The sequence below is a fragment of the Amblyomma mixtum genome, chromosome 3 (genome assembly GCF_055824585.1).
Source record: "Amblyomma mixtum isolate Tamu chromosome 3, ASM5582458v1, whole genome shotgun sequence".
Taxonomy (NCBI): domain Eukaryota; kingdom Metazoa; phylum Arthropoda; class Arachnida; order Ixodida; family Ixodidae; genus Amblyomma; species Amblyomma mixtum.
Genome location: NC_143014.1, coordinates 271,877,784 through 271,903,354, shown reverse-complemented (window position 1 = coordinate 271,903,354; position 25,571 = coordinate 271,877,784). Strand labels below are relative to the sequence as shown.

Here is a 25,571-nt window from a genome sequence, read left to right as displayed (position 1 = left end):
CTCGTTGAGAGAAATCGGACACTTGCGACAACTTCTCTGAAGTACCCAAAAATTCCGCCCGATAGGGTTTCGGTTGCAACAACAAAGTCAGGCAGCGCGCGCCCCAGCCTTACTTGGCACACGGTGCGCAAAAACGGATCACTGACATCACGCAGAAACATAAATCTGTTAACAATCTGCCGCAAGAAAAGGTGTCCCAGACCCACTCCACCATCCTTCACTTTTCTAAACAAATTCGTCCGGCTGCACCTTTCCCATTGTGCAGCCCACACAAAAACAGCAAAAATTCGATGTAGCTTTTGTATGCTCATTCTTCCACAATGCAACACTTGCATCGCATACCACACCTTACTGATAAAGAAAAGGTTCCACACGGTGGCTCTAGCGAAAATTGATAAGCCTGTTCCTTTCCATCTTTCCGCCTTCTCACGCGCATCCTGGGTCTGCACTCTCCAATATGTTTCGCTATTACGATAGCTTTCTAGCGGTACTCCAAGGTACTTCGTTGGTGTCTTCAGCCAGGGTACGTTTGCAAAGTGGTCCATCGTCGTTTGCCATGCTCCGTGCCAGAGCCCCACTGACTTAGACCAGTTCACTCTGCTGCCTGAGGTTTTGCAGAATTCAGCGACACATTCAACGGCCTCTGTTACACCTTCTCGATTAACGGAAAAAACCGCTAAATCATCTGCATATGCCAGCAGCTTCACCTCCGCAGCTTGCAGCCGAAAACCAGTTATTCTCTCGTTTTCGATGATGTCCAAACACAAAGTCTCGATGTAGATAGCAAACAGAAGAGGGCTGAGGGGGCAGCCTTGACGTACCGAACGCTGCACACGAATGGGGCCCCCCAGACTCTGGTTAACAATCAATCTCGTCGTACAGTTCCGATACGCCAAGGCGACTCCCTCCCGGATAACATACCCAACATTCACATAATCAAGTATGCACAGCAAAATTTTATGCGCGACACAGTCGAACGCCTTTTCGAGATCAAGCTGCAAGATGGCAACGCGACTATTTGTAAAATCACAGCACTCGAGCACACATCTTGCCTTGTGTATGTTAGAAAGAATAGACGGGCCTTTTATCCCGCACGTTTGGTGGGGGCCAACAATTTCCTGGATTACACTCTGTAACCTTTGCGCCAACACCTTCATATAAATTTTATAACCGACATTTGTGAGAGCAATTGGCCTGTACCCTGTTACGTGTCGTAACTTGTCAGCTTCATCCGTTTTCGGAATTAGGACAGTATGTGATTTACCATAAGACGGAGGCAATTCACGTACGTCGTAAGCTTCATTAAAGACCGTCTTCAGCACTGGCGCGATTCTGCTCTTAAATGATTTGTAAAACGCCGCGCTTAACCCGTCTGGTCCTGGTGATCTCCCAGAATTTAAATTGTCTATTGCCATTTCTACCTCTGATTCGGTTATTGCCTGCTCTAAAACGTCTTTCTGCTCGTCGCTGAGTCGCGGCAGTGCCCCAAGAAACCTGTTCTTAAACGTATTTATGTCTGCATCCTGTAATGCGAAGAGCGCCTCATAGTACTCAAAAAAACGCACGCTGTATATGTTCGTTTTCGTCTGATAAGATGCCACCCCATTCTATGCTATCAATGTGATTTCGCCGAGCATGAGCCTTTTCAATTCCCAACGCTCGTTTCGACGGCGTCTCCCCTACTGCTATATCTTCCGCTCTGGCCCGCACCAACGCTCCACGATAACGGTCCTCTTCTATTAGTTGAATTTGCTGCTTTATTTTCCTAATGTCATCGATCCATTTACCAGGCTCTTCACTTTCCTTTTCTAGCAGTTTTGCAAGCATACATCTTAGATTGGGTTCGTTTAGATTCTCTTCGTACGCAATGGCACCAGATCGTTCGACTGCTTTAATTTTAACCTGTTCTTTGCAAAGTTCCCACTGTTGCCATATTCTCAGTTCACTACTAGGCTCTATTTTGTTTATTTCTTCAATTACTGCACAGTTAAATTCATCGTCCTTAATTAGCTTGTTATTTATTTTCCACATATCCCAACTAAAAGCACTGCCCCGTTTTTTCAATCCTATCCCACATACTACTAAACAGTGGTCCGAAAAAGCCACCGGCACTGCATGGTAACTGTTACATTTTGGAATCACATCCAGCGATACATAAATGCGGTCCAGCCGAGCATGGCTTGTCCTCTGAAAGTGTGTGTACTTCACGCCACACGCGCCTTGCAAACACTCTGCCACATCCTCAAGGTTCCATTTATCTATGATTTGCGACAGTATCTTCGTGCTTGCGTCCCTGAACACCCTTGCACTGGTCTTATCGCAGCCACTTAGGACGCAGTTCAAGTCGCCCATGACGATAAGCTGTTTCTCGGAACAAAGACGCTGTTCAACACTTTGAAAAAACGCATCCCTTTCGTCCGTAACATTTGGTGCGTACACACAGACAATTCGCCACTCAATGTTCTTCAATGTAAAATCGATAGCGACACAGCGACCTGACGGACACGAGAAATGAGCTTGCACGACAAGACCCGGCATCTTCTTTACAAAAAGGACGCTGCCAGCAGATGTACCTATCGCGTGACTCACTACAGCGTAGAATCTAGACGTGAAACGTCGCACCATGCTCCCGGTCTCTTCTTCCCCCTCTACTTTTGTCTCCTGCACGGCCAGTAAGTCAATATCGTGCTCTGTTAAAAGCCGGTAAACTTGGCTTTGCTTTTTCTTTCCTGCCAAGCCCCTAACATTGAGTGTGGCTACTTTCAACGGGGTTACAGAAGCCATTGTCGCAAATAGTGAAGAGGCCAAGAGCATGGTGCTTACCCAACACGTCTAGCACATGGCTAGACGCCGTCGTTGCCACCGGAGCCATCCGGTGCAAGCCCCTGACCTTGCCGCGGGGCTGCCTTATCGCCGGCACGCTTGTCCGCCAAAACGTTGGGTTTCGGTCTGAAAGATGACCGTCGGGATTGAGCAGTTTTTGCTGGCGGCTCCTCACCACTGAGAGCTGCCGCCTTGTCCCCTTCGTTGTCGGTCAGGCCATGAGGGCGCTTGGCTGGGGCGGTGCCGCTCGCTGAACGGGCGCAGCTCTGGTCCTGCTGTTCCTCGCTGATCATTGACTCGGCGTCCTTAGTTGCCAAGACGTTCTCCCCGTCTGCCGACGTGCTCGCCTGACTCGAAGGTAATTCTTCCTCTTCGAGTTGCTTCCTTTGGTTGCCATGTCCACTAATGTCTCCGCTGGGAGGCCCTGATGCGTCGGTCGTCCCGGCAGCCTTGCCAACTTCCACGGCTCCTTTCGCCGCCTCCTCCGCCTCGACGACGTCCATCAGAAGCTCTGCCGTGTCGTCTCTCGATACCGCACCGGTAGCCACCGCGTATGTGCGAACACACTCGCTGTCACCGTGGCCATAACGCCTGCATTTGGAGCACCGGGGTACCTTGCATTCACGTCGAACGTGACCCGTGCCGCGGCACCGTAAGCACTGCATTGGCCGCCCAGGCACCACAACAAGGGCCAGCTCGCCGGCGACGCGTAACTGGTGTGGCAGGTCGTCAACCTTCATACCGGGTTTCAGCTTCAGGAGAACAGTCCGGGTTGTAGACCCCTTCTCCTTGACGCCGGAAACACGCCAACGCTCTCGGGTCACCTCCGTTACATTCCCAAAAGCCGCAAGAGCCGTCCGAATGTCGTCGTCGGCTACACCGTGCAGCATCCAGTGCAGCCGTAGTTTCACCTGTTGGTCGGCAGGATCGATGATAATGCAGCGCCGTCCTTTGACATCCAGTTCCTTTATCGCTGCCAACTTCTTCGTTGCCTCGGTACTGTTGAGCGTAACCGCCCAAACGTGGTTTACCTGATACGCCCCCAACGCCACAACGTCGGGGAGCGCACCAGCGTTGGCGAGGGCGTCGCGGAAATCCTCGACCCTGTAGGGCCTAACTCACGGTCGCCGTGCAAAAACACGGTGTTTAGAACAACACGACCGGTAGGCAACGTAGGCAAAACGATTTCGTACTCCTGTCCTTCCTTATCTTCAACCCTGTTTCCGCGGCCATCGACGGCCGCTATCGCCGCTCCGTGGGAGCTCATGACCCTGCGTCCGTACACGCCAGTGGCCGGAAGTAGAATGAGCCACTAGACCACGCCGGAACACGGTGAACAGCAGCAAGAGGACACACAAGAAGCGCGGATGGCACTAAAACTGGCAAAAAAAAAGAAAAGGAACAGGAGGTCTCACCGAGAACTCGGATCGCTGGATTCAGAGTGCTAACCATTACACCATGAGACCAAATTTTCCGACGCCGGCAATCGAACCCGGGCCTCCTGGGTGAGAGCCAGGTATCCTAGCCACTAGACCACGCCGGAACACGGTGAACAGCAGCAAGTGGACGCACAAGAAGCGCGGATGGAATTAAAACTGGAAGAAAAAAGTAAAGGAAGAGCAGGTCTCACCGAGATTTGAACTCGGATCGCTGGATTCAGAGTGCTAACCATTACACCATGAGACCAAATTTTCCGACGCCGGGATTCGAACCCGGGCCTCCTGGGTGAGAGCCAGGTATCCTAGCCACTAGACCATGCCGGATTTTTTTTTTCTTTATTGCCGGCTTGGCGAAAAACAAGATCACTGTACATGAAATGTTAAAATACGTCCTCCGACATTTGCTGGAGCGTTCATTAAAAGTGTTTCAAATTTGCAAGTTCATCCATGATACCAATCCATTCTGGGGGGTCATTTTGGGCCTTGAGTGCATCTCTGACATATAAAATGCTCTCAATAAAGTACTGTCTCGCAGGGCGAGTATCAATGTCTGCATTCCGGACTGCCATACGCACTTTCCACAGACTGTGCAGGCCCAGCAGCATGACCATATCTAGGGGTATACTACCAAGATCTCGGACAGGTAGAAACCGGATGCCGCGAGGTGACAACGGGACGTCTTTTTTTAAGGTTCTTTGAAGGATGTCCCACAAGAATACGGCATCCCAACACTCGAGGAAGATGTGTTCTGTTGTCTCTGGCTTTCTGCACAATAGACAGTTTGTAGACCACGGAACAAAGATTCCCTTCGCTTCAAGCCAGGGTTTTACCGCCAGTGTATTGCTGTGGAGCTGGAAGAAGAATGTTTTGGCTGAAGAGCGAATTGGCATCTTTTTAACTCTTTTTAGGACGTCTCCTCCTGGGCCTGCACTGTATATGGTACGATACAAAGGCACGGGCATCATTAAATCACATATATCTTTGTACAATTGCTTCTTAGAGACAGTACACAAAAATTCTAAAGAAAAACGAGCTTTCAACATCTGGAAAGCAGCAACCACCTCAAACAGGAAACCGCGGACACACGTGCTTCGTACGTCACTCGTCGACACAACGAAATTTGGAAGGAGTTCATGTAGCCTAACTTGTATGACGCTTCTTAAGAAAGGATCACTTTGGTCCCGCAGAAACATAAATCTGGAGACGACCTGCCTCAAAAACAAATGGGCTAGCCCCACACCTCCCTCTCTCACCGACCGGAACAAATTGGTCCGACTCGTTCGCTCCCATGTAGAGCCCCACACAAAAACGGCGAGAACTCTGTGCAGTTTCTGAACATTTACACGCTTCATGCACATAACTTGAAGCACATACCAGATTTTCGCCACTATAAACAAATTGCATACTGTGGCCCGAGCAAACACTGACAGCTCACGTCCTCCCCAGTTTAGTGTTCTCTCTCGCGCTTTGTCAGTTTCGCAGTTCCAATATTCAGTAGCGTCCTTGTAATGCTCAAGGGGTACCCCTAAATAGTTTCCCAGTGATTCAGTCCATTGCATGTTTTGGAATGATAAAGGTTTGGACTCCCAGCTCCCGTGCCAAAAACCCAAGCATTTACCCCAATTCACAGTGCTCCCTGACATTCTACAAAATTTGTTTACAATGCTCCCTGTTTCGTTGATGCTGTCTCTGTCTGTGCAAAACACTGCTATATCATCAGCGTAAGCTAAGAGTTTAACTTCAGTCGCCATTAGACGGAAACCCCTCACTTGTTCATTATGAATAACCTTCAAACAAAACGGTTCTAGGTATATCGCAAACAACAGAGGAGACAGTGGGCATCCTTGCCTCACGGATGTCAACACCTGAAAGGGTGTTGTGACGCACTTGTTGACAATAAGGCTCGTGAAACTCTCGGCATATGCCATCTTAACGCCTTCCATTATCACTGAACCTACATTAACGTGTTCTAATATGCTGAAGAGAATTTCGTGTACGACGCGATCAAAGGCCTTTTGCAAATCGATCTGCATCATGGCGACACGTTCCCCCCAAGCATCACAACACTCCATGACGCTTCTGGCCACATGTATGTTTGTAAAAATTGATCTTCCTTTAATTCCGCATGTCTGGTGGGGCCCAACTATTTCTTTCATCACCCTCTGGAGTCTTCTCGCCAAAGCCTTCGTGAAAATTTTATAATCAACGTTTGTCAGGCTGATGGGGCGATACGATGTCACTGAAAGCTGTTTCACGGGATCGTCAGTTTTAGGAATAAGCACAACGTGCGTTCTCCGAAAAGACAGGGGCAGTCGCTTTTCGTCATAAGCCTGCTTCAGTACTCTGTGCAGTGCAGCTGCTAGTTCATCCTTGAAAGACTTATAAAACACCGCGCCTATGCCGTCTGGTCCAGGCGTTTTGCCAGGGCAGAGTTCACCAATTGCTGTCCTTATCTCTTCCACCGTGATTGGCTCTTCTAGCGCAGACATCACATCCTGATCTAACTTCGGCATGAGGCTTAGAAATTTGTGTTCAAATCCGTCGTCTACACTTCTCTTCCGACCGAGTAAATCACGATAGTAATCTACAAAAGCTTGCCGGATTAAATCGGGGTCGGTGGTCACAGAATCCCCGTGCCTTATCTGTTTGATTTCATTCTTTGCTGCGTATCTCTTTTCGTCTGATAGGGATCGCTTCGTTGGTGCCTCTCCTAAAAGCAGTCTGTCGGCACGTGCCCGCACAACGGCTCCCATGTACTTTTCTTGGGCGATAACTTCTAATTTATTTTTGAGTTCTTTGATTTCATCCGTATACCTGCCCGGATGTGCACTTTCCAAACTCAGGGCAAACTTTAGGTCGCACTGCAAATCTTTTTCTTTTTTCCTTTGACTGTGCCTTAGGAGGCTACTTCTTTCAATGGCTTTCATCTTAATTTGTTCTTTAAACTGTTCCCACATCTCGATTGATCTTTCTGGCCGAGCTTCTAGTAGAAACTGAATACTTTGCTTTACTTCGTTTAAAAAAACTTCGTCTTGTAGCAGTTTAGCATTCAATTTCCATAACTCCCAGTTGAACAGAGACTTCGTTTGCTTTAATCCTATTGTGGCGATTACTATACTGTGATCGCTGAAAGATACATGTTTCACTTCATAGCGCGTGCACACTGGCAAAAGATCAGTGGAAACATACAGTCTATCGAGTCTCGCATGGCTTGTTCGCTGGAAGTGCGTGAACTCTGGTATATCACCACTGGATAAAGCGTATCCAATGTCCTCCAAGTCATTTTCAAGCATCAGTTCGCTCAATAAATGCGCACTCTTGTCTCGAACAGCTTGACTACCAACTCTGTCTTCGGCTCTGCATACGCAGTTGAAGTCTCCAAGAAAAATAACGTATCTCACATTTCAGGTAAGGCCCTACGTTTGCAAAGAACAATCTACGTTCTTCCTCCCTATTTGGCGCATAAACGCAGATACTTCGCCACTCAACGTTTGACAAAGAAAAATCACAGACAATAAATCTACCATTTTCACACACAGTCAATGCTTCAAATTGGACAGCCAAGGATTTGCGAACAAATAACGCACAGCCTCCCGAAGACCCAACAGCATGGCACACACACACGTCGTATCTTTCTCTAAAAGGCTCGACCATGCGGTTCGTCTGCTCTTCACTTTCAACCTTGGTCTCTTGCACTGCAATTAAATCTAGGTTGTTTTCTAAAAAAGCACGTCTCACTTGATACTGCTTACGCCTCGCAGACAGCCCTCGCACGTTCAAAGTGGCTACACGCAGTGCTGTGATGGTATTTGCTGCCATTTTCGCTACGAGTGAAACGAGCCGCATGGTCTTACCTTGAGCTCTTCGGCAAATAGAGACGTCCCATGTGCCGCAACACCGCTCCAATGGTCTAGTGGTTGGCGCCTCGGCAACTGCTTAGGTGTCTCGGCCCCGTCACCGACGCCACAGGCACCTCTTAGTTCCACGCTGGTAACGAAAACACTTTCCCCCGTCATGACGGGGGCGTTGTTCCCGCAGGTCTCCGTTCCGGTGGGATGGTTGGCTTTGGCTTGAAGCTTGGGCGCCGAGTTAGGACCGTCTTTGCGGGCGGTTCCTCATTCTCGGTGTTCTCTGAACTGCCTGTCAAGTTGTGGTCGTCCTCACGAGTACGCTTCGCCGCACCGCCGCTGCACACATCCTCACTCACGTCCATGGGGGCTGTGTCTTCCTTGGCAACGGCCTCCAAACCATCGCCCAAAGAATTCTCTCGTGCGCTAGAGTCCGGTGCCGGAGCATGCTCATGCTGCACGGTGGGTGGGGCCTGAACGCTGTTCTCGCGGTCTTCAGGCACGTGCTCAGAAGGAAGAGGCGTGCTGGCCGCCGCATCCGCTTCTTTGAGACCCCGTTGGGCCCCTGACGCCTCTTCGGCCTCTACTTCGTCCATTAAATGTTCTACAAAACTATCACCTTTGCCAGACTCCGCCGCACTTGCGTACGTTTTCACACACTGCCCCTCGTTATGTCCGAAGCGGCGGCATAGGCTACAGCGCGGAACTTTGCAATCCCGTCGAATGTGCCCGGTCGACTTGCACCACAAGCAGAGCGGCGGCCTTCCCGGCACAACAATAAGTGCGGGCTCACCTGAAATTCTCAGCTGGTGTGGAATGTCGTCAGTCTTGACTCCGGCTTTCAGTTTCAAGGTGACGGTACGCGTTGTGGTTCCTTTGTCCACCACGCCTTGAGCCCGCCACCTTTCCTTCGTCACGTTCGTCACCTTTCCGTACGGGGACAGGGCCTCGTGCACATCCTCGTCCGCGACGCCGTACAGCACCCAGTGAATCTTTATCCGTAGGTCTTAGTTATTCGGATCCACGAGGATACACGGGCCGTTTTTCACTTTAACATCTCTGGCAGTCAAAAGCTTCTTCGTCGCGTCGGCGCTCTTCATTGTGACAGCCCACACATGATTCATCTGGTACGTCCCCAAAGCCAGCACTTCGGGGAGCAAACCTAGACGAACCAGCGCATCCCGGAAATCTTCGACACGGTAAGGCCTGTTCTTCGGATCAGCGTGCATAAAGATGGTATTCAAAACAATTTTTCCTGTTGGTAGCGTTGGCAAGATGACCTGGTAATCTTCATCCGACGAAGCAAAAAACCTGTTTCCGCGGCCAGCAGCGGCCGCTGACACCGCTCCTTCGGAGCTCATGATAGCACGTCCGTCACGCTCGGTGGCCGGAAATGGAATAGACCATGCCGGAACACGGTGAACAGCAGCAAGAGGACGCACAAGAAGCGCGGATGGCATTAAAACTGGCAAAAAAAAAAGGAAAGGAACAGGAGGTCTCACCGAGATTTGAACTCGGATCGCTGGATTCAGAGTCCAGAGTGGTAACCATTACACCATGAGACCAAATTTTCCGACGCCGGGAATCGAACCCGAGCCTCCTGGGTGAAAGCCAGGTATCCTAGCCACTAGACCACGCCGGAACACGGTGAACAGCAGCAAGAGGACACACAAGAAGCGCGGATGGCATTAAAACTGGCAAAAAAAAGAAAAGGAAGAGCAGGTCTGACCGAGATTTGAACTCGGATCGCTGGATTCAGAGTCCAGAGTGGTAACCATTACACCATAAGACCAAATTTTCCGACGCCGGGAATCGAACCCGAGCCTCCTGGGTGAAAGCCAGGTATCCTAGCCACTAGACCACCCCGGAACACGGTGAACAGCAGCAAGAGGACACACAAGAAGCGAGGATGGCATTAAAACTGGCAAAAAAAAAAAGAAAAGGAAGTGCAGGTATCACCGAGATTTGAACTCGGATCGCTCGATTCAGAGTCCAGAGTGCTAACCATTACACCATGAGACCAAATTTTCCGACGCCGGGAATCGAACCCGGGCCTCCTGGGTGAGAGCCAGGTATCCTAGCCACTAGACCACGCCGGTTTTTTTTCTTTATTGCCTGTTCTGCGGCCAGCAACAATACATACACAAATGGAACAATTTAAAAGGCGCTTGCCGTTCTTTGGCATGTGCCGGTGTTTAAAAGCGCTTCAAATTGACAAGAGCGTCGAACAGCGGCAGCCAGTCTGGTTGGTCACTGCTTGCTTTACACACTTCACGTATGAAAGCAACACTTTTAATAAAGTGCTCTCTGGCCGGCCTTGGGTTCAGGTCGGCGTAATGCACAGCCATCCTAGTGCGCCATATGCTATGGAGGCACAGGGCCATAATCATGTCATAGGGCACCCCTCCCTCATTAGCGGTAGGGAGAAAGCGGATGCCGTACGGCGTGACTGGCAAGTCCTTTTTTATGGTTCGTTGCAGAATGTCCCATAGAAAAACCGCGTCCGAACACTCAAGAAAAATGTGGTCGATGGTCTCCGGTCTTCTACAGTGCAAACAGTTTACAGTCCACGGGACGAAGATGCCTTTTTGCTCGAGCCACGGCTTGACCGGGAGCGTCGCAGTGTATACTTGAAAAAAGAAGCTTTTTACAGATGGCCTAACCGGCATCCGCTTTACCCTCTTCAAAACATCTTTACCACCTCCATGTGGATATACTGAACGATACAATGGCACTGGCATACACACATCAACAATATCTCTGTACAGTTTCTTCCGGGTGACGTTGCTCAGGTACTCTACTGAAAAACGTGTCTGAAGAAAGCGGAAAGACAAAACAACCTCCCGTAAAAATCCGCGCACACTTGGCCCGTTGGCCAGAGTAGATGACACAACAAAAAACGGCAAATGATCACGCAGTCTCGTTTGAATGACTGTCCGCAGAAATCCATCGCTTTGGTCTCGCACAAACAGAAACCTAGAAACCACTTGCTTCAAAAACAGGTGGGCTAAACCCAGCCCTCCACTCTTCACTGCGCGAAAGAGATTGGCGCGACTCGTGCGCTCCCATGTTGAACGCCATATGTACACAGCAAGCACTCTGTGCAGTTTTTGTATGCTCGCTCTCGACGCACACATGACCTGCAGAACATACGAAATCTTTGCTACAAGAAACAGATTGCACACGGTTGACCTCGCAAATATAGAGAGGTCACGCCCTCCGAACTTCGCTGTTTTTTCCTTAATGCGTTCCGCTTCGTGCTTCCAGTATTCCTCGGTGTCTTTATAGTGCTGCAGAGGCACTCCGAGATACTTTGTTGGTGAGTGCGACCATTGCATATTTTCAAACACAGCCGGCGTTACGCCCCATTCACCGTGCCAAATACCAACTGATTTGCTCCAGTTGACACTGCTTCCCGTCATCCTGCAGAACTTGGTTGTCATTCTTACTGCGTTGCTGACACTGGGTGTGTCGGCGCAGAAAACCAAAATGTCGTCCGCGTATGACAAAAGCTTAACTTCACTTGAACAAAAACTATAACCGGTAACATCCTTGTTTATTATAATGCTTAAACAAAAGGGCTCAAGAAACAATAAAAATAATAGAGGTGACTAGGGACACCCTTGCCTAACAGACGATTTCACTTGGATTGGAGTGGTTAATGTCTTATTTATTATAATTCTGGTAAAATTATTTGCGTAACATAGCTCTATCCCCTCTAGAAGTACCTTGCCGACGTTCACGTGTTTCAAGACACTGAAAATGACTTTGTGGGCGACTTTATCGAAAGCTTTCTCTAAATCCAACTGAACCATTGCCACTTTCCCGCAATGCGCATCACAGCACTCTAGAACAGTTCTGGTCATGTGTATGTTTGTTTGGATAGAACGTCCTCTAATGCCGCATGTTTGGTGTGGTCCCACTAGCTGTTGTATTACCCGTTGAAGTCTTACCTGATACTTTCGCGAAAATCTTATAATTTGTGTTGGCCAGCGTTATCGGTCGGTACGCGCGCACAGACAACAGCGCAGTAGGGTCATCAGATTTGGGAATCAGTACCACGTGGCTATGTCTAAACGACGGGGGCAATTCTTTTCTGTTGTATGCTTCTTCTATCACAAAGTGTAGTGCCATTGCAACCTTGTCTTTAAAAGCTTTATAAAATTCCGAACCGAACCCGTCCGGCTCTGGTGCTTTTCCGGTGCTTAATTCATCAATAGCACTTTCTATTTCTGTAATGGTAATTGGTGCCTCTAAGCTTTCTTTCATTTCTTCTCCTAGCTTTGGCATGACCTTTAAGAATTCTGTTTCAAATCCTTCTACGAGTTCTGGTTCCCTGCCAATCAGTTCACAGTAATAATCTACGAAAGCGCACTTTATCGATTCACTGTCTCGCACAACTGTGTCACTGAACGTTATCGCTCTTATTTCGTTGCGGGCAGCGTAGCTCCTTTCGTCTGACATGGACCGTCGAGTCGGTGCTTCCCCCATGTACAATCTTTCAGAACGCGCGCGTATTACCACGCCTCGGCATCTGTCCACGTCGATTATCTCAAGTTCGCTCTTCACTTCTTTTATTTCTTTAACGAACCGACCCGGCGACGAAGCTTCTTCACTGAGATAGCAGTCCAGCTTTTTTTTTCAGTTCATCTTCTTTTTTACTCTTATTCTTGCGCAGTACGCTGGCTCTTTCAATGGCAGTTATTTTCGCTTCTTGTTTGAATAGTTCCCACGCCTCAGTGTAGCTTTGCGTCCTGCATGCAAGCACGTCGTTCATTTTGTCGTGCATTTTCTGTAGAAAATAATCATCATCAAGAATCCTTCCTTTTCTTCCTTTTCTTTTTTTTTGCCAGTTTTAATGCCATCCGCGCTTCTTGTGCGTCCTCTTGCTGCTGTTCACCGTGTTCCGGCGTGGTATAGTGATTCTGCTTCCGGCCACGCTAGTGAACGGACGCAGGATGCAGGGCTCCGTAGGAGCGGCTTCAGCGGCCCAGCAGGGCCGCGGTAACAGGATTTTTGATACTGAAGACCCGGAATATCAAGTGTTGCTGCCTCAACTGCCGACAGGCCGTATTGTTTTAAATACGTTGTTTTTGCATGCTGATGTGCGGGCCAGGCCGTATCGCGTGGAGCACTTCCGCGATGCGCTGGCGGGCTTAGGCCTACTGCCCGATGTTATCGCCCTTGGGGCGTATCAGATGAGCCACGTTTGGGCAATCACCTTCAAGAGCGACGAAGGCGTCAAGAGGCTCGCAAGCGTCAAGAACATGAAAGTGAAGGAGCATCGCTGTATTGTGGTCGACCCAGCCAACCAGGCGGTGCAATTGAAGCTGCATTGGATGCTGTACAACATGCCTGACGACGACATACGGACAGCCCTCTCACCTTACGGAAAGGTTATTGACGTTTGCCGGGAGAAATGGCGTGTTCACGGCGTGCAAGAAAAATCATCGTCAACGCGAGTGGTGTCCTTGGTTCTGCGGACGGGTCTCACCGTGGAAGACCTGCCCCACCAACTTCGTATCGCCGGTGAGCAGACCTTGGTTGTTGTACCTGGCAGAGCTCCGTTGTGCTTGAAATGCCGAAACACCGGTCATGTTCGACGTGACTGCCGCGTCCCGAAATGTACGCTTTGTCGTCGCTACGGCCATGACGAAGCGCAGTGTGAAAGGACGTACGCGTCGGTAACAGGACCGGCGCCCAGGGAAGACGTGGCGGACCTTTTCATGGACGAGGCTGACGTCGCAGAGGCCTCCCGCACGGAGAGTCGGCCGTCGGACACGGCCGGAATGCCGTCTGAGCATAGCGCCGGCCTACCGAACGCGGCTACAGTGCAACCTACTCAGCTGAAAACTCAAGAGGAAAAGCCAAGCGACGAAAATGTGAAGGAGTTGGCCACTGAACCAGCCGCTACCGAGGTGGATGCAGCAAAACACGCACCTGGAAGCGACTTGATGGACGTCGCAGAATCGGGTGTAAGCAACGCGGCGACAAAAAGGTCACGGGACTCAGCCAACAACCAGCACGAGAACCTTGGCAACGAGAGCAATGATGAACCCCCGCCGAAAGCACCGGTGGGCCGTCGGGCGCCCTTGCGTCCGAAACCGAACATTCCGCCGGACAGACGGCCGGCGGCAACACCGCCTCCGTAGGACGTGGCGTCTACTGGGGCGTCCAGGCCAGCGTCGTCAAAAGATGGGCGCCTTTTCAGAAGTAGCCGCTGCGTACACCGTAAAGGTACGCGTGGGAATTGTGCTGCCAATTGCTTACTTGTTGCAAAGCGCTAATATCAGTAGTTACCCAGAGGTACTGTGCGATCGGTGTGCTCTATAAGATAAATGGCTCTGAGACTAGAGACAGCATTAAGAGTTGCCACCTTGAATGTTCGTGGCCTTGGAGCACGTAGGCGACAGTATCAACTTAGTCGCCTCTGTATGGAGAAGGAACTCGATGTCATCGCGATACAAGAAACTAAGGTCGAGACTCAAGAGCAGACCGATCGCATGGTGATGCCTTTTACCGCGCATTATAATGTGTGTGTATGCCATGCTAATGGCATGTCAGGCGGGTGCGCACTGCTGATACGGAAGAGTGCTGGCATTATTGAAGAGAGTATGACTGTTTGCCAAACTGGCCGCATGCTTATTGTAGACTTTTCTTTTGCTGAATCCTTGTGGCGGATCATATGCGTTTATGCGCCTAACAATGTGAATGACCGAATGGTATTTTTTGAGTACATTGAGCAGTACTTAAAGTGTGATCGCTTTGTCATATTTCTCGGTGATTTTAACTGTGTGTGTTTTGCGGAGGATCGATTCAGAGGTCCACATGTCCGTGACAAAAGTGCTCTCCTGTTGAGCTTACTAATTGAGGAGCACAGCCTAGAAGATGTGGGCCGAGTCTTCACTGGCGGTATGCTTCCGCAGTACACACACAATCAGAGAGAGAGAGCCGAGCAAGGTTGGACAGAGTGTATATTTCACTAGACTTGATGCCCCTATGTAACAGTTAGTGTCACACCACTATCATTCACAGATCATAGCTTGGTGAGCTTCGCATTCGGAAAAAAAACTAAGACGACACGATTTAACTGGGACATGTGGAAATTCAATGAAAAGCTTCTTGATGATGAACTGTTCTCAAGCAGACTTAAGGAAAAAATAACAGATGCTGACAATGAAGCATGAAAACTTTCGGGCTGCATGGGAGGAATTTAAGAGCCAAGTTAAGCCCATTGCAATCGAAAGAGGAAGCAGTCGGAAGCACGAAGAACTGCAGAAGCAAAACGAGCTGCAAAGGGAACTGGAATTTCTTTTAAACGTACAAAACTTTGACCACGATCAATTGGCTGAGAACGTGAAGAAAGTGAGACATGAACTAGAAGTTATCGATACAGAGCGATACAAGGCTGCAGTCATACGTTCTCGTAGTGAAAGGTTATGGATGGGTGAGGTGCCAAACAAGCGCGCAATGAGCGATGAAAAACGGCAGGCGTCAAGAAACGAGATCAAGCAGATACGTTTCCAAAATGAAGTGACGTCAGATCCCGCGGTGATCGAGAATGCTTTTATCGACCATTATCGCGATGTGTTCGGCAATGTCACACGCCTCGAGCCAGGCTTCGACAGCGATTTCATGATCGGAATGCCAAGACTGGATGACGATGTTAAGGACAGCCTAGAAGTGCCAATAAGTGTGAGCGAGATCAAAACAGCGATAGAGAAGCTGCCGTCGGGCAAATCGCCAGGGCCGGACGGCCTAGGCGCAGCTTTTTACAAAGCTTTCAGTCAAGAATTGGCGTGCATTTTGCATAAACTTCTGTCAGAAGCGTATGAATTTAAAAAAGTCCCTCCTTCATTCCGGACATCACACACAGTGCTGATTCCAAAAACCGATGATCCGGAAAAGCTCCTTCTTGTAGGCTCATATAGACCGATATCTCTCACCAATACAGACTACAAAATTTTTATGAAAGTCTTAGCTGGACGATTACAAGTGGTAATTAAAGAGCTAGTAGGGCCACATCAGACGTGCGGCATTAGAGAGCGCACAATTTCAACGAACACCCACATCGCAAGAAGTGTACTAGAATGTTGTGACGCCCTTGAGGGTCGAGTGGCCATGTTACAGCTTGACCTTGCGAAGGCCTTTGACCGGGTCTCGCATCAGGTGCTTTTCAGTATACTACAGCACTGTAATGTTGGGAGCATAATTTTAGACGGTGTCAAAATGGCTTATGAAGAATGTTCAATGCAGATTATCATCAACAAGTGCCTTAGTTCAAGGGTGCTAGTCCGCTCCTCTGTGAGGCAAGGATGTCCCTTGTCTCCTCTCCTTTTTGCCATATACCTGGAACCTTTCTGTAGGGCAGTCATCCTTGATGCAAACATACGTGGTTTTAGGCTGCACGCCGCTGAAGTTAAAATGCTGGCTTATGCAGATGACGTTGCAGTCTTCTGCGAGGACAGAGAAAGCGTGCTAGAGGCTGTGCGCATTGCCAGAAATTTCTGTTGCTATACTGGGGCCCAGATTAACTTTGAAAAAAGTGTGGGAATATGGCATGGGAGCTGGAATACGACACCCGCCAATTTCGCGGGTATAGAGCGGACTTCAGTGCCTGCACGGTATCTCGGGGTGCCCCTTCAGCCCTATAGGGACTCGACGCAGTTCTGGAGTGAACAAACAGAAGAGTTGAGGGAAAAAACAAAAGGATGGCAGGGTCGCGGATTATCGGTGTTCGTGCGTGCGGCAGCGTGCAATGTTTTTTTGATTACCAAAGTGTGGTATATGATGCAAGTGTTGTTCATGCCTCGTATAAATGTGCAAAAGATGCACCGAGTGTTTGCCGTCTTTATCTGGAACTCCACTTGGGAGCGGACCAGCCGTACAAACCTTTTTCGCAAAGTTCGCGATGGTGGACTAGGGCTCTTACACTTGTTTATACGACAGATCGTATCGCGATTCTTCTTCCTGCGAGATGAAAGTAACGATTTTCTCCGTACAGTCATCCAGGCGAGATTGGCGAAAACACTGCCTGAGTTTGTTGTTTCCACATCCAATGTTGCCAGTATAAGAGTGACCGGCTACTACCGAGAAGTAGTTGCTTCCTTTAGAATACTTTGTGCACGTTTTTCTTCGGAGCATTTGTCCTCAGTGACAAAGAAACAACTGTACGCGGACTTAGTTGACAGCATGCTGCCCACCCCATTGTATAGGACGGTGTACTCTGGAGGCTCAGGTAAAGATGTACTGAAGCGAGTCAGAAGGATGCCTTTAAGACCGGCGGCCAAAACGTTTTTCTTCCAGTTGCACACAAACACACTCCCCGTTAAAGTATGGCTGGAACAGAAAGGAATATTCGTGCCTTGGACAACCGATTGCTTACTGTGTAAAAAGCCGAAAACAATTGAACATGCCTTCATTGAATGCTGGGACGCAGTCTTCCACTGGGATATTTTGCAGCGCACTCTAAAAAAAGATCTCCCCATAACACCCTATGGAATACCATTTCTGCCAGTTGAAAGCGATCAAGGGATACCTTTTGATATGTTCATGGTCCTGGGCCTCCACAGCTTGTGGAGGACGAGAATGGCTTTTCGGCACGCAGATGCCAATGTGCGATCTACGCGCGATAACCTAATCGAAAGTGTTTCATATATTAGAGAAGTGTATCGTGCACAAAATGAACCCCCTGAGTGGGTTACCATCCTTGATGACTTATTGTGTCTGAAGAAATTTTGAAATACCCGCATCGCATGCTGACGTGCTGATTCAGTGTATATGTATGTATTCATTTGTGTGACCTGTCACTGTATTAACAGGCAATAAAGAAAAAAAAGGCGTGGTCTAGTGGCTAGGATACCTGGCTCTCACCCAGGAGGCCCGGGTTCGATTCCCGGCGTCGGAAAATTTGGTCTCATGGTGTAATGGTTAGCACTCTGGACTCTGAATCCAGCGATCCGAGTTCAAATCTCGGTGAGACCTGCTCTTCCTTTACTTTTTTTTTTCCAGTTTCAATTCCATCCGCGCTTCTTGTGCGTCCACTTGCTGCTGTTCACCGTGTTCCGGCGTGGTCTAGTGGCTAGGATACCTGGCTCTCACCCAGGAGGCCCGGGTTCGATTCCCGGCGTCGGAAAATTTGGTCTCATGGTGTAATGGTTAGCACTCTGGACTCTGAATCCAGCGATCCGAGTTCAAATCTCGGTGAGACCTGCTCTTCCTTTACTTTTTTTTCCAGTTTTAATTCCATCCGCGCTTCTTGTGCGTCCACTTGCTGCTGTTCACCGTGTTCCGGCGTGGTCTAGTGGCTAGGATACCTGGCTCTCACCCAGGAGGCCCGGGTTCGATTCCCGGCGTCGGAAAATTTGGTCTCATGGTGTAATGGTTAGCACTCTGGACTCTGAATCCAGCGATCCGAGTTCAAATCTCGGTGAGACCTGCTCTTCCTTTACTTTTTTTTTCCAGTTTTAATTCCATCCGCGCTTCTTGTGCGTCCACTTGCTGCTGTTCACCGTGTTCCGGCGTGGTCTAGTGGCTAGGATACCTGGCTCTCACCCAGGAGGCCCGGGTTCGATTCCCGGCGTCGGAAAATTTGGTCTCATGGTGTAATGGTTAGCACTCTGGACTCTGAATCCAGCGATCCGAGTTCAAATCTCGGTGAGACCTGCTCTTCCTTTACTTTTTTTTTCCAGTTTTAATTCCATCCGCGCTTCTTGTGCGTCCACTTGCTGCTGTTCACCGTGTTCCGGCGTGGTCTAGTGGCTAGGATACCTGGCTCTCACCCAGGAGGCCCGGGTTCGATTCCCGGCGTCGGAAAATTTGGTCTCATGGTGTAATGGTTAGCACTCTGGACTCTGAATCCAGCGATCCGAGTTCAAATCTCGGTGAGACCTGCTCTTCCTTTACTTTTTTTTCCAGTTTTAATTCCATCCGCGCTTCTTGTGCGTCCACTTGCTGCTGTTCACCGTGTTCCGGCGTGGTCTAGTGGCTAGGATACCTGGCTCTCACCCAGGAGGCCCGGGTTCGATTCCCGGCGTCGGAAAATTTGGTCTCATGGTGTAATGGTTAGCACTCTGGACTCTGAATCCAGCGATCCGAGTTCAAATCTCGGTGAGAGCTGCTCTTCCTTTACTTTTTTTTTCCAGTTTTAATTCCATCCGCGCTTCTTGTGCGTCCACTTGCTGCTGTTCACCGTGTTCCGGCGTGGTCTAGTGGCTAGGATACCTGGCTCTCATCCAGGAGGCCCGGGTTCGATTCCCGGCGTCGGAAAATTTGGTCTCATGGTGTAATAGTTAGCACTCTGGACTCTGAATCCAGCGATCCGTGTTCAAATCTGGGTGAGACCTGCTCTTCCTTTACTTTTTTTTTCCAGTTTTAATTCCATCCGCGCTTCTTGTGCGTCCACTTGCTGCTGTTCACCGTGTTCCGGCGTGGTCTAGTGGCTAGGATACCTGGCTCTCACCCAGGAGGCCCGGGTTCGATTCCCGGCGTCGGAAAATTTGGTCTCATGGTGTAATGGTTAGCACTCTGGACTCTGAATCCAGCGATCCGAGTTCAAATCTCGGTGAGACCTGCTCTTCCTTTACTTTTTTTTTTCCAGTTTTAATTCCATCCGCGCTTCTTGTGCGTCCACTTGCTGCTGTTCACCGTGTTCCGGCGTGGTCTAGTGGAATTCTGCTTCCGGCCGCGCTAGCGAACGGACGCGTTATCATGAGCTCCGTCGGAGCGGTGTTAGCGGCCCAGCAGGGCCGCGGTAACAGGTTTTTTGCTGAAGAAAGCCAGGATTATCAAGTTGTTCTACCGCCACTGCCAACAGGTGCGTCTGTTATGAATACTGTTTTTCTTCACGGGGATTTGAAAGCCAGGCCTTACCGGGTGGAAGACTTTCGGGACATGTTAGTTCATCTCGGAGTGCTCCCTGAAGTGATAGCTCTGGGGGCGTTCCAGATGAACCACGTTTGGGCCGTCACTTTTAAAAGTGCCGAAGCTGCTAAGAAGATGGTGCAAACCGGCGAAGTAAAGGTGAAAGAGAAACGGTGCCTTGTTGTCGACCCTGAAAACCAAGAAGTACGTGTCAAGCTTTACTGGGTGCTACATAACGTAGCGGAAGAAGAAGTGCGCTCTGCGCTGGCACCGTACGGAAAAGTGACTGATGTCTACAAGGAACGCTGGCGAGTACAAGGAATTGCAGACAAAGGCTCGTCTACGCGCACGGTTGGCCTGAAGCTCAAGCCTGGTGTGACGATAGAAGATCTGCCCCATCAGCTGCGAGTCGCTGGAATCATGGCTCTTCTCGTCGTTCCTGGACGGCCCCCGCTGTGCTTGAGGTGCCATGCTACGGGTCATATTAGGCGTGACTGCCGAGTGCCACGTTGTACCAAGTGTCGGCGATATGGCCATGATGAAAGCACATGCGTGCGTACCTACGCAAACGTGGCAGGCCGGAAAGCAAACGAGGAACTGTCGACAGAGCATCTAATGGATGAGGCAGACGCGGCAGAAACTACGCCTGAGGCAGATACCTCGCTAACTCTTGGCGAAGGTAGGGCTGCACAGCCGCACGAAGTGGATGCAGCTTCAAATGAGAAAGTGACTACCAACGCTTCGACCGATACCAAAGAGGCTGTACTGACGAGTGACCCAATGAACAGAGGCAATGCACCGTGTGAAGAGGACGAGGGAGTGCCTGAACTAACAGACGTGACCATGACTAATGCCAGCAGTCTTGCGTCAAAACGACTGCATGAAGACAACAAAGACGGGCACAAGACCAGCCAGACTGCAACGGATGAGCCGCCGGTAAAGACCACGCCCACTCGAAGGCCAACCCTGAAACCAGCGCCGAAAATACCGCTCGAGCTACGGCCCGAGCGGAAACCGCCGGCACCACCGGCGACGTGACGTGGCGTCTTTTTTTCCAGCCGGACAGTGGCAACACCGGAACCGACCAGAAAGACAGTGCGTCGAGGCCACAACGGCGAACTCGAAGTGTCAACCAAAATGGCTCGAGCGGGTGGAATATGCTCTAAAAATGTGAGTGTTTGGCTGTCTCGTGATAATAAAAGTGCTACCATGCGATTCGTATGTGGAAATTAAAACGACAAAGAAATGGCAGTAACTCTCCAAACCCCTCTGTATGTAGGCACGCTTAACGTGCGAGGCTTGTCGGCGCGCAGAAAACAGTATCAGCTGAGTCGGCTTTTTATGGAAAATGATTTGGATGTAATTGCCATACAGGAAACAAAGGTTGAAAGCGAGGAAGGAACGAACCGCATGGTTGAACCGTTCAGGACGTATTATAATGTGTGTGTTTCCCATTCAATTGGCACAGCCGGTGGTTGTGCTCTGTTTCTGAAGCATACCAGAGAAATAACTGTTGATAGTGTGTACGCGTGCCCTTCTGGAAGGCTCATTGTATGTGACATAACGCTGCATGCCCAGAAGTTTCGTATAGTTGACATATACGCTCCAAATGCAGCAAACGAGCGCAGAGTGTTTTTTGAAAGTGTTGAATGCTATCTGAACTGTGACAGGGTGATTATAATGATGGGAGACTTCAACTGCGTATGCAGAGTTGAAGATAGAATGACAGGTTTACCGATACGAGACGCGAGCGTATCCGTGCTGAATTCGCTAACGGAAGACTACCTATTACAAGATGTAGGGTGTTTTCTGTCAAACGGTACAGTGCCTCACTTTACGCACTACCAGCGAAACAGTCATGCTAGGCTAGATCGAATATATGTTTCGGCCGGTCTGGCATCTCACTGCACAAAATATGACGTCAAAAACGTTTCTTTTAGTGACCATAGCTTGGTTACGTGTGCGCTAGGACCAAGGAAACCAGCCAAGTTCAGCTGGGAGCTGTGGAAATGCAACGCTAAGATCCTCGATGATGAACAGTATGTGAAGGAAATAAAAGAAAGAATTGGAGATCTACTAGCGAGTGAACCGCAGTGTTATGTTCAAGCGTGGGAAGATTTTAAGCAAAATGCAAAAATAGCAGCCATTGAAAGAGCCAGTGAGCTGCGGAGAATACGGAAAAAAGAAGAAACTGCACTGCAAAGTCAGGTTGACTTTTATTTAAGTGTAGAAGCCATTGATCCGGGTAGGTTTGCGAAAGAAATAAAAGAAGTTAAAAGCAAACTAGAAATAATTGATACAGACAGATACAAAGGAGCTGTAGTACGCGCACGGGCGGAAAGGCTATATATGGGTGAAACACCGACTAAACGTGCCCTTTCAGACGAAAAAAGCTACGCGTCGCGCAATGAAATAAAAGCGATAAGATACAGAGATCAAGTTGTGCAAGACCAAGAACTGATTCGCCGCGCTTTTGTCGACTATTATCAAGAACTGCTTGGCCACGAACCACAGATACTAGAAGGGTTTGAAAGAGATTTCCTTAGGCTCATGCCAAAGCTTGAAGAAAAGGAAAAAACAAATCTTGAAGTGCCCATTAGCGTTTCAGAAATAGAGTGGGCGATTGATGAATTAAGTGCAGGGAAGTCGCCAGGGCCTGATGGCTTTGGCTCAGAATTTTACAATGCCTTTAAAACGGAGATAGCAGTAGTTCTTTATAACGTTTTCAAAGAAGCATACAGAGTTAAGAAATTACCGCCTTCTTTTAGGCAAAGCCACATTGTGTTGATCCCCAAAACAGATGACCAGGCTACGTTGTTGTCAGTGCGATCATATCGACCAATAAGCCTAAAGGCTGTTTCACACGAGGGCGACTGAGCGAACCAGCGGACAAGCGGCGCGGCGCAGCGGTGATTTTCGCAACGTAGAATTCACATGCAGCGCGCCTGAGCGATTCCTGCCGCGGCGAAGAGCAGTGTTGCCAGAAAAGAATTCAACCACGAGGCTGGTTTCGGCAACGTACAAATGCAAGTCAAAACCATTCAGATGCGGTTTTTAGCTCATATATAAAAAAATTTATGCAAAGATAACGCTTCATAATCTGTAGGTAATAAATAAGTGTATAACTTAAGTTTAAAGTGTGATTTTTTTGCTACGAAATTCTCTACGGCTGACTCGCAAAATTTCCAAACATGGACGCTCGCATGGACGCTTTCGCAAACTCATCCGCTGAGGGAATTATGGCTGTGAGCCGAAGGGACCGTTGTGGAGAAGCCTGCGCGGAGTCAGGCGAAATGGAGGCTGGGGATCCCGAACTGCTGCACCTCCTCTACTTGGAGGAGCATTGCCTGCTCAGGAAGAAGAAGGCACTCCTCGAACTCCAAATTCCGCGGCGCTGGTGGGTCAGACCGGTGTGGGAAAACCGCAAGCAGGAGTCCGAGTTTCACACAGCGGTAAGTTTCCGTCTCTCATTTTAGGGGCTGATTTATCGGTAACGCTAGCAGGGCTCAGTTTCCTTTCAACCATATGTGTGTTCTCACTTGCACGAGGCAAGAACCGCTGACCCCCCCCCCCCCTTCCTCCCCGAATTTCCAAAGATGAAATTTAAAGTGGCGCAAGATTTAGAGCCGAGCTACACCCCGTAAATCTGAATGTTTCTGTTGAAAAATTCTGATTTTTCACTGTTGTGTTTTTACAGATGCCACTGCTCATGACCGGAGACCATGAGTATTTCAGAAAATATTACCGCATGTCTCCGGCCAAGTTCGAAGAACTTCATGCCCTTGTCGAGGAGCCGCTCACGAAACAGTTCATTAGGGAACCAGTATCTTCGCGAGCGAGGCTGGCCATGACTCTAAGGTAAAAGAAATAGGAATGACTTTTTACTGATGCCTGTTCTGCTGGAATAAGCAAGTGGATGTGTTTTATGTATACATAGGTACCTTGCGTCTGGAATGATGATTCAGGACATCGCCATGGCCTTCAGAGTGGGCATTTCCACAGCCGATGGAATAATCTGCGACACCATGAAGGCGCTGTGGAATGTCTTGCAGCCGATTTGCCTTAAGGTGAGCTGATGCTGGAAAGTAACACTCAATCTTTTGCTTCTGTATAAAACACTCAGCAAGTGGTAAATGCCCTAACTGTTGGTGTAGAATCCGCTGCTTGTAAAAGCACCAGTGGCAGAGAGTGGTGCACCCATAATGCAGGCCAACTGTGCTTAAGGCAGTGTTACTGTTATATTCTTCTTAAGGTTTTGTTTGAACAATTTATATTTTGCATAACTTTAAAAGTGAAGAGTCACAGATAACTGTAGATGCATTGAAAAAAATATCATGTAGTAAGCAGTCTCTGTAGACACGTGCACATTTGACATTGCAGCAAGAAAGACTTGTGGAAATGCAACATAAAGCATGCATTCAGATTTTGCTCGATACCATACTCTATACAATGCTCAATTCTTCGTTTGAAAATCCCAAGCAAGAAAGCATTCCACTTCTCTCGGAGAAGAGACTGTTTTTGAAAATCCCAAGCAAGAAAGCATTCCACCTCTCTCGGAGAGAAGAGACTGTGTTTTTTAGAAGTGGTGTGTACCTAGTTTACATCCCTCTAATACAGTCACAACAATAGTTGGCGTTCATGAGCATTTGCTTTAAAACTCAAAATTCTAATGACCAATGTATATTGCTAAACTTGTTTAAAACAGAAAGGAAGGCACAGAACATAGGAGGGAGAGAAAAAAAAAGGATGCTGGAATGGGGCCTTCTCGCTGCACCCTTGTTTGGTTTGCTTGCTTCGTGTTTTTATGCAGATAATTCTTTAAGTGTCTGCCATCAAATGCTTTAAGTGTCTGTCGTATGACTGCAGGCTCCGTCAACAGCCGACTGGCAGAATATTGCGGACGGCTTTCGGGAAAAATGGAACTTCCCGCAGTGCGTAGGTGCGGTGGACGGCAAACACGTCCAAATTCAGGCCCCACCAAACTCTGGCAGCCTGTATTTCAACTATAAGGTAAAGTGTGCATAGATGACTTTTTTTTCTTACTGTTTTCATGCTTTCATTACAGGGTACATACTCTATAGTATTGATGGCCGTGGCTGACAGCAACCTACGGTTCGTACTAATTGATGTCGGTAGATACGGAAAGCAAAGTGACGGTGGCACGCTTGCAGCCTCCAGGTTTGGCAAATGCCTGGAAAGAGGTTTGCTAAGTCTCCCACTGCCAAGTCGCTTGCCCGGTACCTCAACTGTGGCCCCGTATGTGTTTGTTGGGGACGAAGCTTTTCAGCTTCGTCCAGACTTCCTCCGACCTTTTCCAGGCAGAGGACTGGATGAAGGCAAGAGGATATTCAACTATCGACTGAGCCGTGCAAGGTTTGTTTAACAGCAGAATTGAGTTATTACATGTATGTCATCCCCAAGCTAGGGCTAAAAATTCAGTACTATACATCTGTATCTGCTGTCCACACTGAAATTAATTTGTATCTTTTTTTCCAGGAGGTGCGTGGAAAATGCTTTCGGGGTCATGTCTTCAAGGTTTAGAATTTTCCGCCGAGTTATTAACTTGTTACCAGAAAATGCGGACTACGTTGTAATGTCC

At 48.9% G+C, this 25,571-nt stretch overlaps 4 protein-coding genes, 22 non-coding genes and 2 pseudogenes across 26 annotated transcripts; 17 read left to right on the top strand and 11 right to left on the bottom strand.

Moving 5' to 3' along the window:
* Positions 1-2,843: 2,843 nt before the first annotated feature.
* Positions 2,844-4,090, bottom strand: LOC149354809 (uncharacterized; annotated as a pseudogene).
* Positions 4,091-4,294: 204 nt separating this feature from the next.
* On the bottom strand, positions 4,295-4,366 carry TRNAE-CUC (transfer RNA glutamic acid (anticodon CUC)). Its single transcript has one exon. It is a non-coding gene; the product is annotated as a tRNA-Glu (tRNA).
* Positions 4,367-4,514: 148 nt separating this feature from the next.
* Positions 4,515-4,586, bottom strand: TRNAE-CUC (transfer RNA glutamic acid (anticodon CUC)). The gene has a single exon. It is a non-coding gene; the product is annotated as a tRNA-Glu (tRNA).
* Positions 4,587-8,274: 3,688 nt separating this feature from the next.
* Positions 8,275-9,471, bottom strand: LOC149354806 (uncharacterized; annotated as a pseudogene).
* Positions 9,472-9,603: 132 nt separating this feature from the next.
* Positions 9,604-9,675, bottom strand: TRNAQ-CUG (transfer RNA glutamine (anticodon CUG)). Its single transcript has one exon. It is a non-coding gene; the product is annotated as a tRNA-Gln (tRNA).
* Positions 9,676-9,680: 5 nt separating this feature from the next.
* TRNAE-UUC (transfer RNA glutamic acid (anticodon UUC)) lies at positions 9,681-9,752 on the bottom strand. Its single transcript has one exon. It is a non-coding gene; the product is annotated as a tRNA-Glu (tRNA).
* Positions 9,753-9,830: 78 nt separating this feature from the next.
* Positions 9,831-9,902, bottom strand: TRNAQ-CUG (transfer RNA glutamine (anticodon CUG)). The gene has a single exon. It is a non-coding gene; the product is annotated as a tRNA-Gln (tRNA).
* A 5-nt stretch (positions 9,903-9,907) lies between these two features.
* Positions 9,908-9,979, bottom strand: TRNAE-UUC (transfer RNA glutamic acid (anticodon UUC)). Its single transcript has one exon. It is a non-coding gene; the product is annotated as a tRNA-Glu (tRNA).
* Positions 9,980-10,060: 81 nt separating this feature from the next.
* TRNAQ-CUG (transfer RNA glutamine (anticodon CUG)) lies at positions 10,061-10,132 on the bottom strand. The gene has a single exon. It is a non-coding gene; the product is annotated as a tRNA-Gln (tRNA).
* Positions 10,133-10,137: 5 nt separating this feature from the next.
* TRNAE-CUC (transfer RNA glutamic acid (anticodon CUC)) lies at positions 10,138-10,209 on the bottom strand. Its single transcript has one exon. It is a non-coding gene; the product is annotated as a tRNA-Glu (tRNA).
* A 96-nt stretch (positions 10,210-10,305) lies between these two features.
* LOC149354799 (uncharacterized) lies at positions 10,306-11,532 on the bottom strand. Its single transcript, XM_089576037.1, has one exon. It carries the CDS (start codon positions 11,530-11,532, stop codon positions 10,306-10,308), a length of 1,227 nt encoding a protein of 408 aa, XP_089432163.1.
* A 1,536-nt stretch (positions 11,533-13,068) lies between these two features.
* Positions 13,069-14,262, top strand: LOC149354798 (uncharacterized). The gene has a single exon (XM_089576036.1). The coding sequence runs from the start codon at positions 13,069-13,071 to the stop codon at positions 14,260-14,262; it is 1,194 nt and encodes a 397-aa protein (XP_089432162.1).
* A 2,077-nt stretch (positions 14,263-16,339) lies between these two features.
* On the top strand, positions 16,340-17,851 carry LOC149354797 (uncharacterized). The gene has a single exon (XM_089577554.1). It carries the CDS (start codon positions 16,340-16,342, stop codon positions 17,849-17,851), a length of 1,512 nt encoding a protein of 503 aa, XP_089433680.1.
* A 171-nt stretch (positions 17,852-18,022) lies between these two features.
* Positions 18,023-18,094, top strand: TRNAQ-CUG (transfer RNA glutamine (anticodon CUG)). The gene has a single exon. It is a non-coding gene; the product is annotated as a tRNA-Gln (tRNA).
* A 79-nt stretch (positions 18,095-18,173) lies between these two features.
* TRNAE-CUC (transfer RNA glutamic acid (anticodon CUC)) lies at positions 18,174-18,245 on the top strand. Its single transcript has one exon. It is a non-coding gene; the product is annotated as a tRNA-Glu (tRNA).
* A 5-nt stretch (positions 18,246-18,250) lies between these two features.
* Positions 18,251-18,322, top strand: TRNAQ-CUG (transfer RNA glutamine (anticodon CUG)). The gene has a single exon. It is a non-coding gene; the product is annotated as a tRNA-Gln (tRNA).
* Positions 18,323-18,399: 77 nt separating this feature from the next.
* Positions 18,400-18,471, top strand: TRNAE-CUC (transfer RNA glutamic acid (anticodon CUC)). Its single transcript has one exon. It is a non-coding gene; the product is annotated as a tRNA-Glu (tRNA).
* A 5-nt stretch (positions 18,472-18,476) lies between these two features.
* On the top strand, positions 18,477-18,548 carry TRNAQ-CUG (transfer RNA glutamine (anticodon CUG)). The gene has a single exon. It is a non-coding gene; the product is annotated as a tRNA-Gln (tRNA).
* Positions 18,549-18,626: 78 nt separating this feature from the next.
* TRNAE-CUC (transfer RNA glutamic acid (anticodon CUC)) lies at positions 18,627-18,698 on the top strand. Its single transcript has one exon. It is a non-coding gene; the product is annotated as a tRNA-Glu (tRNA).
* Positions 18,699-18,703: 5 nt separating this feature from the next.
* TRNAQ-CUG (transfer RNA glutamine (anticodon CUG)) lies at positions 18,704-18,775 on the top strand. Its single transcript has one exon. It is a non-coding gene; the product is annotated as a tRNA-Gln (tRNA).
* A 78-nt stretch (positions 18,776-18,853) lies between these two features.
* Positions 18,854-18,925, top strand: TRNAE-CUC (transfer RNA glutamic acid (anticodon CUC)). The gene has a single exon. It is a non-coding gene; the product is annotated as a tRNA-Glu (tRNA).
* Positions 18,926-18,930: 5 nt separating this feature from the next.
* On the top strand, positions 18,931-19,002 carry TRNAQ-CUG (transfer RNA glutamine (anticodon CUG)). Its single transcript has one exon. It is a non-coding gene; the product is annotated as a tRNA-Gln (tRNA).
* Positions 19,003-19,079: 77 nt separating this feature from the next.
* Positions 19,080-19,151, top strand: TRNAE-CUC (transfer RNA glutamic acid (anticodon CUC)). Its single transcript has one exon. It is a non-coding gene; the product is annotated as a tRNA-Glu (tRNA).
* Positions 19,152-19,156: 5 nt separating this feature from the next.
* On the top strand, positions 19,157-19,228 carry TRNAQ-CUG (transfer RNA glutamine (anticodon CUG)). Its single transcript has one exon. It is a non-coding gene; the product is annotated as a tRNA-Gln (tRNA).
* A 78-nt stretch (positions 19,229-19,306) lies between these two features.
* Positions 19,307-19,378, top strand: TRNAE-CUC (transfer RNA glutamic acid (anticodon CUC)). The gene has a single exon. It is a non-coding gene; the product is annotated as a tRNA-Glu (tRNA).
* A 155-nt stretch (positions 19,379-19,533) lies between these two features.
* TRNAE-CUC (transfer RNA glutamic acid (anticodon CUC)) lies at positions 19,534-19,605 on the top strand. Its single transcript has one exon. It is a non-coding gene; the product is annotated as a tRNA-Glu (tRNA).
* A 5-nt stretch (positions 19,606-19,610) lies between these two features.
* Positions 19,611-19,682, top strand: TRNAQ-CUG (transfer RNA glutamine (anticodon CUG)). The gene has a single exon. It is a non-coding gene; the product is annotated as a tRNA-Gln (tRNA).
* Positions 19,683-19,819: 137 nt separating this feature from the next.
* Positions 19,820-21,010, top strand: LOC149354782 (uncharacterized). Its single transcript, XM_089576035.1, has one exon. The coding sequence runs from the start codon at positions 19,820-19,822 to the stop codon at positions 21,008-21,010; it is 1,191 nt and encodes a 396-aa protein (XP_089432161.1).
* Positions 21,011-25,571: the final 4,561 nt, after the last annotated feature.

What these genes read in the sequence shown, in the direction of transcription:
- LOC149354798 (XM_089576036.1), top strand. Translation starts at nt 13,069, where the DNA reads ATGCAGGGCTCCGTAGGAGCGGCTTCAGCGGCCCAGCAGGGCCGCGGT.
- LOC149354797 (XM_089577554.1), top strand. Translation starts at nt 16,340, where the DNA reads ATGGCTTATGAAGAATGTTCAATGCAGATTATCATCAACAAGTGCCTT.
- LOC149354799 (XM_089576037.1), bottom strand. Translation starts at nt 11,532, where the DNA reads ATGACGGGAAGCAGTGTCAACTGGAGCAAATCAGTTGGTATTTGGCAC.
- LOC149354782 (XM_089576035.1), top strand. Translation starts at nt 19,820, where the DNA reads ATGAGCTCCGTCGGAGCGGTGTTAGCGGCCCAGCAGGGCCGCGGTAAC.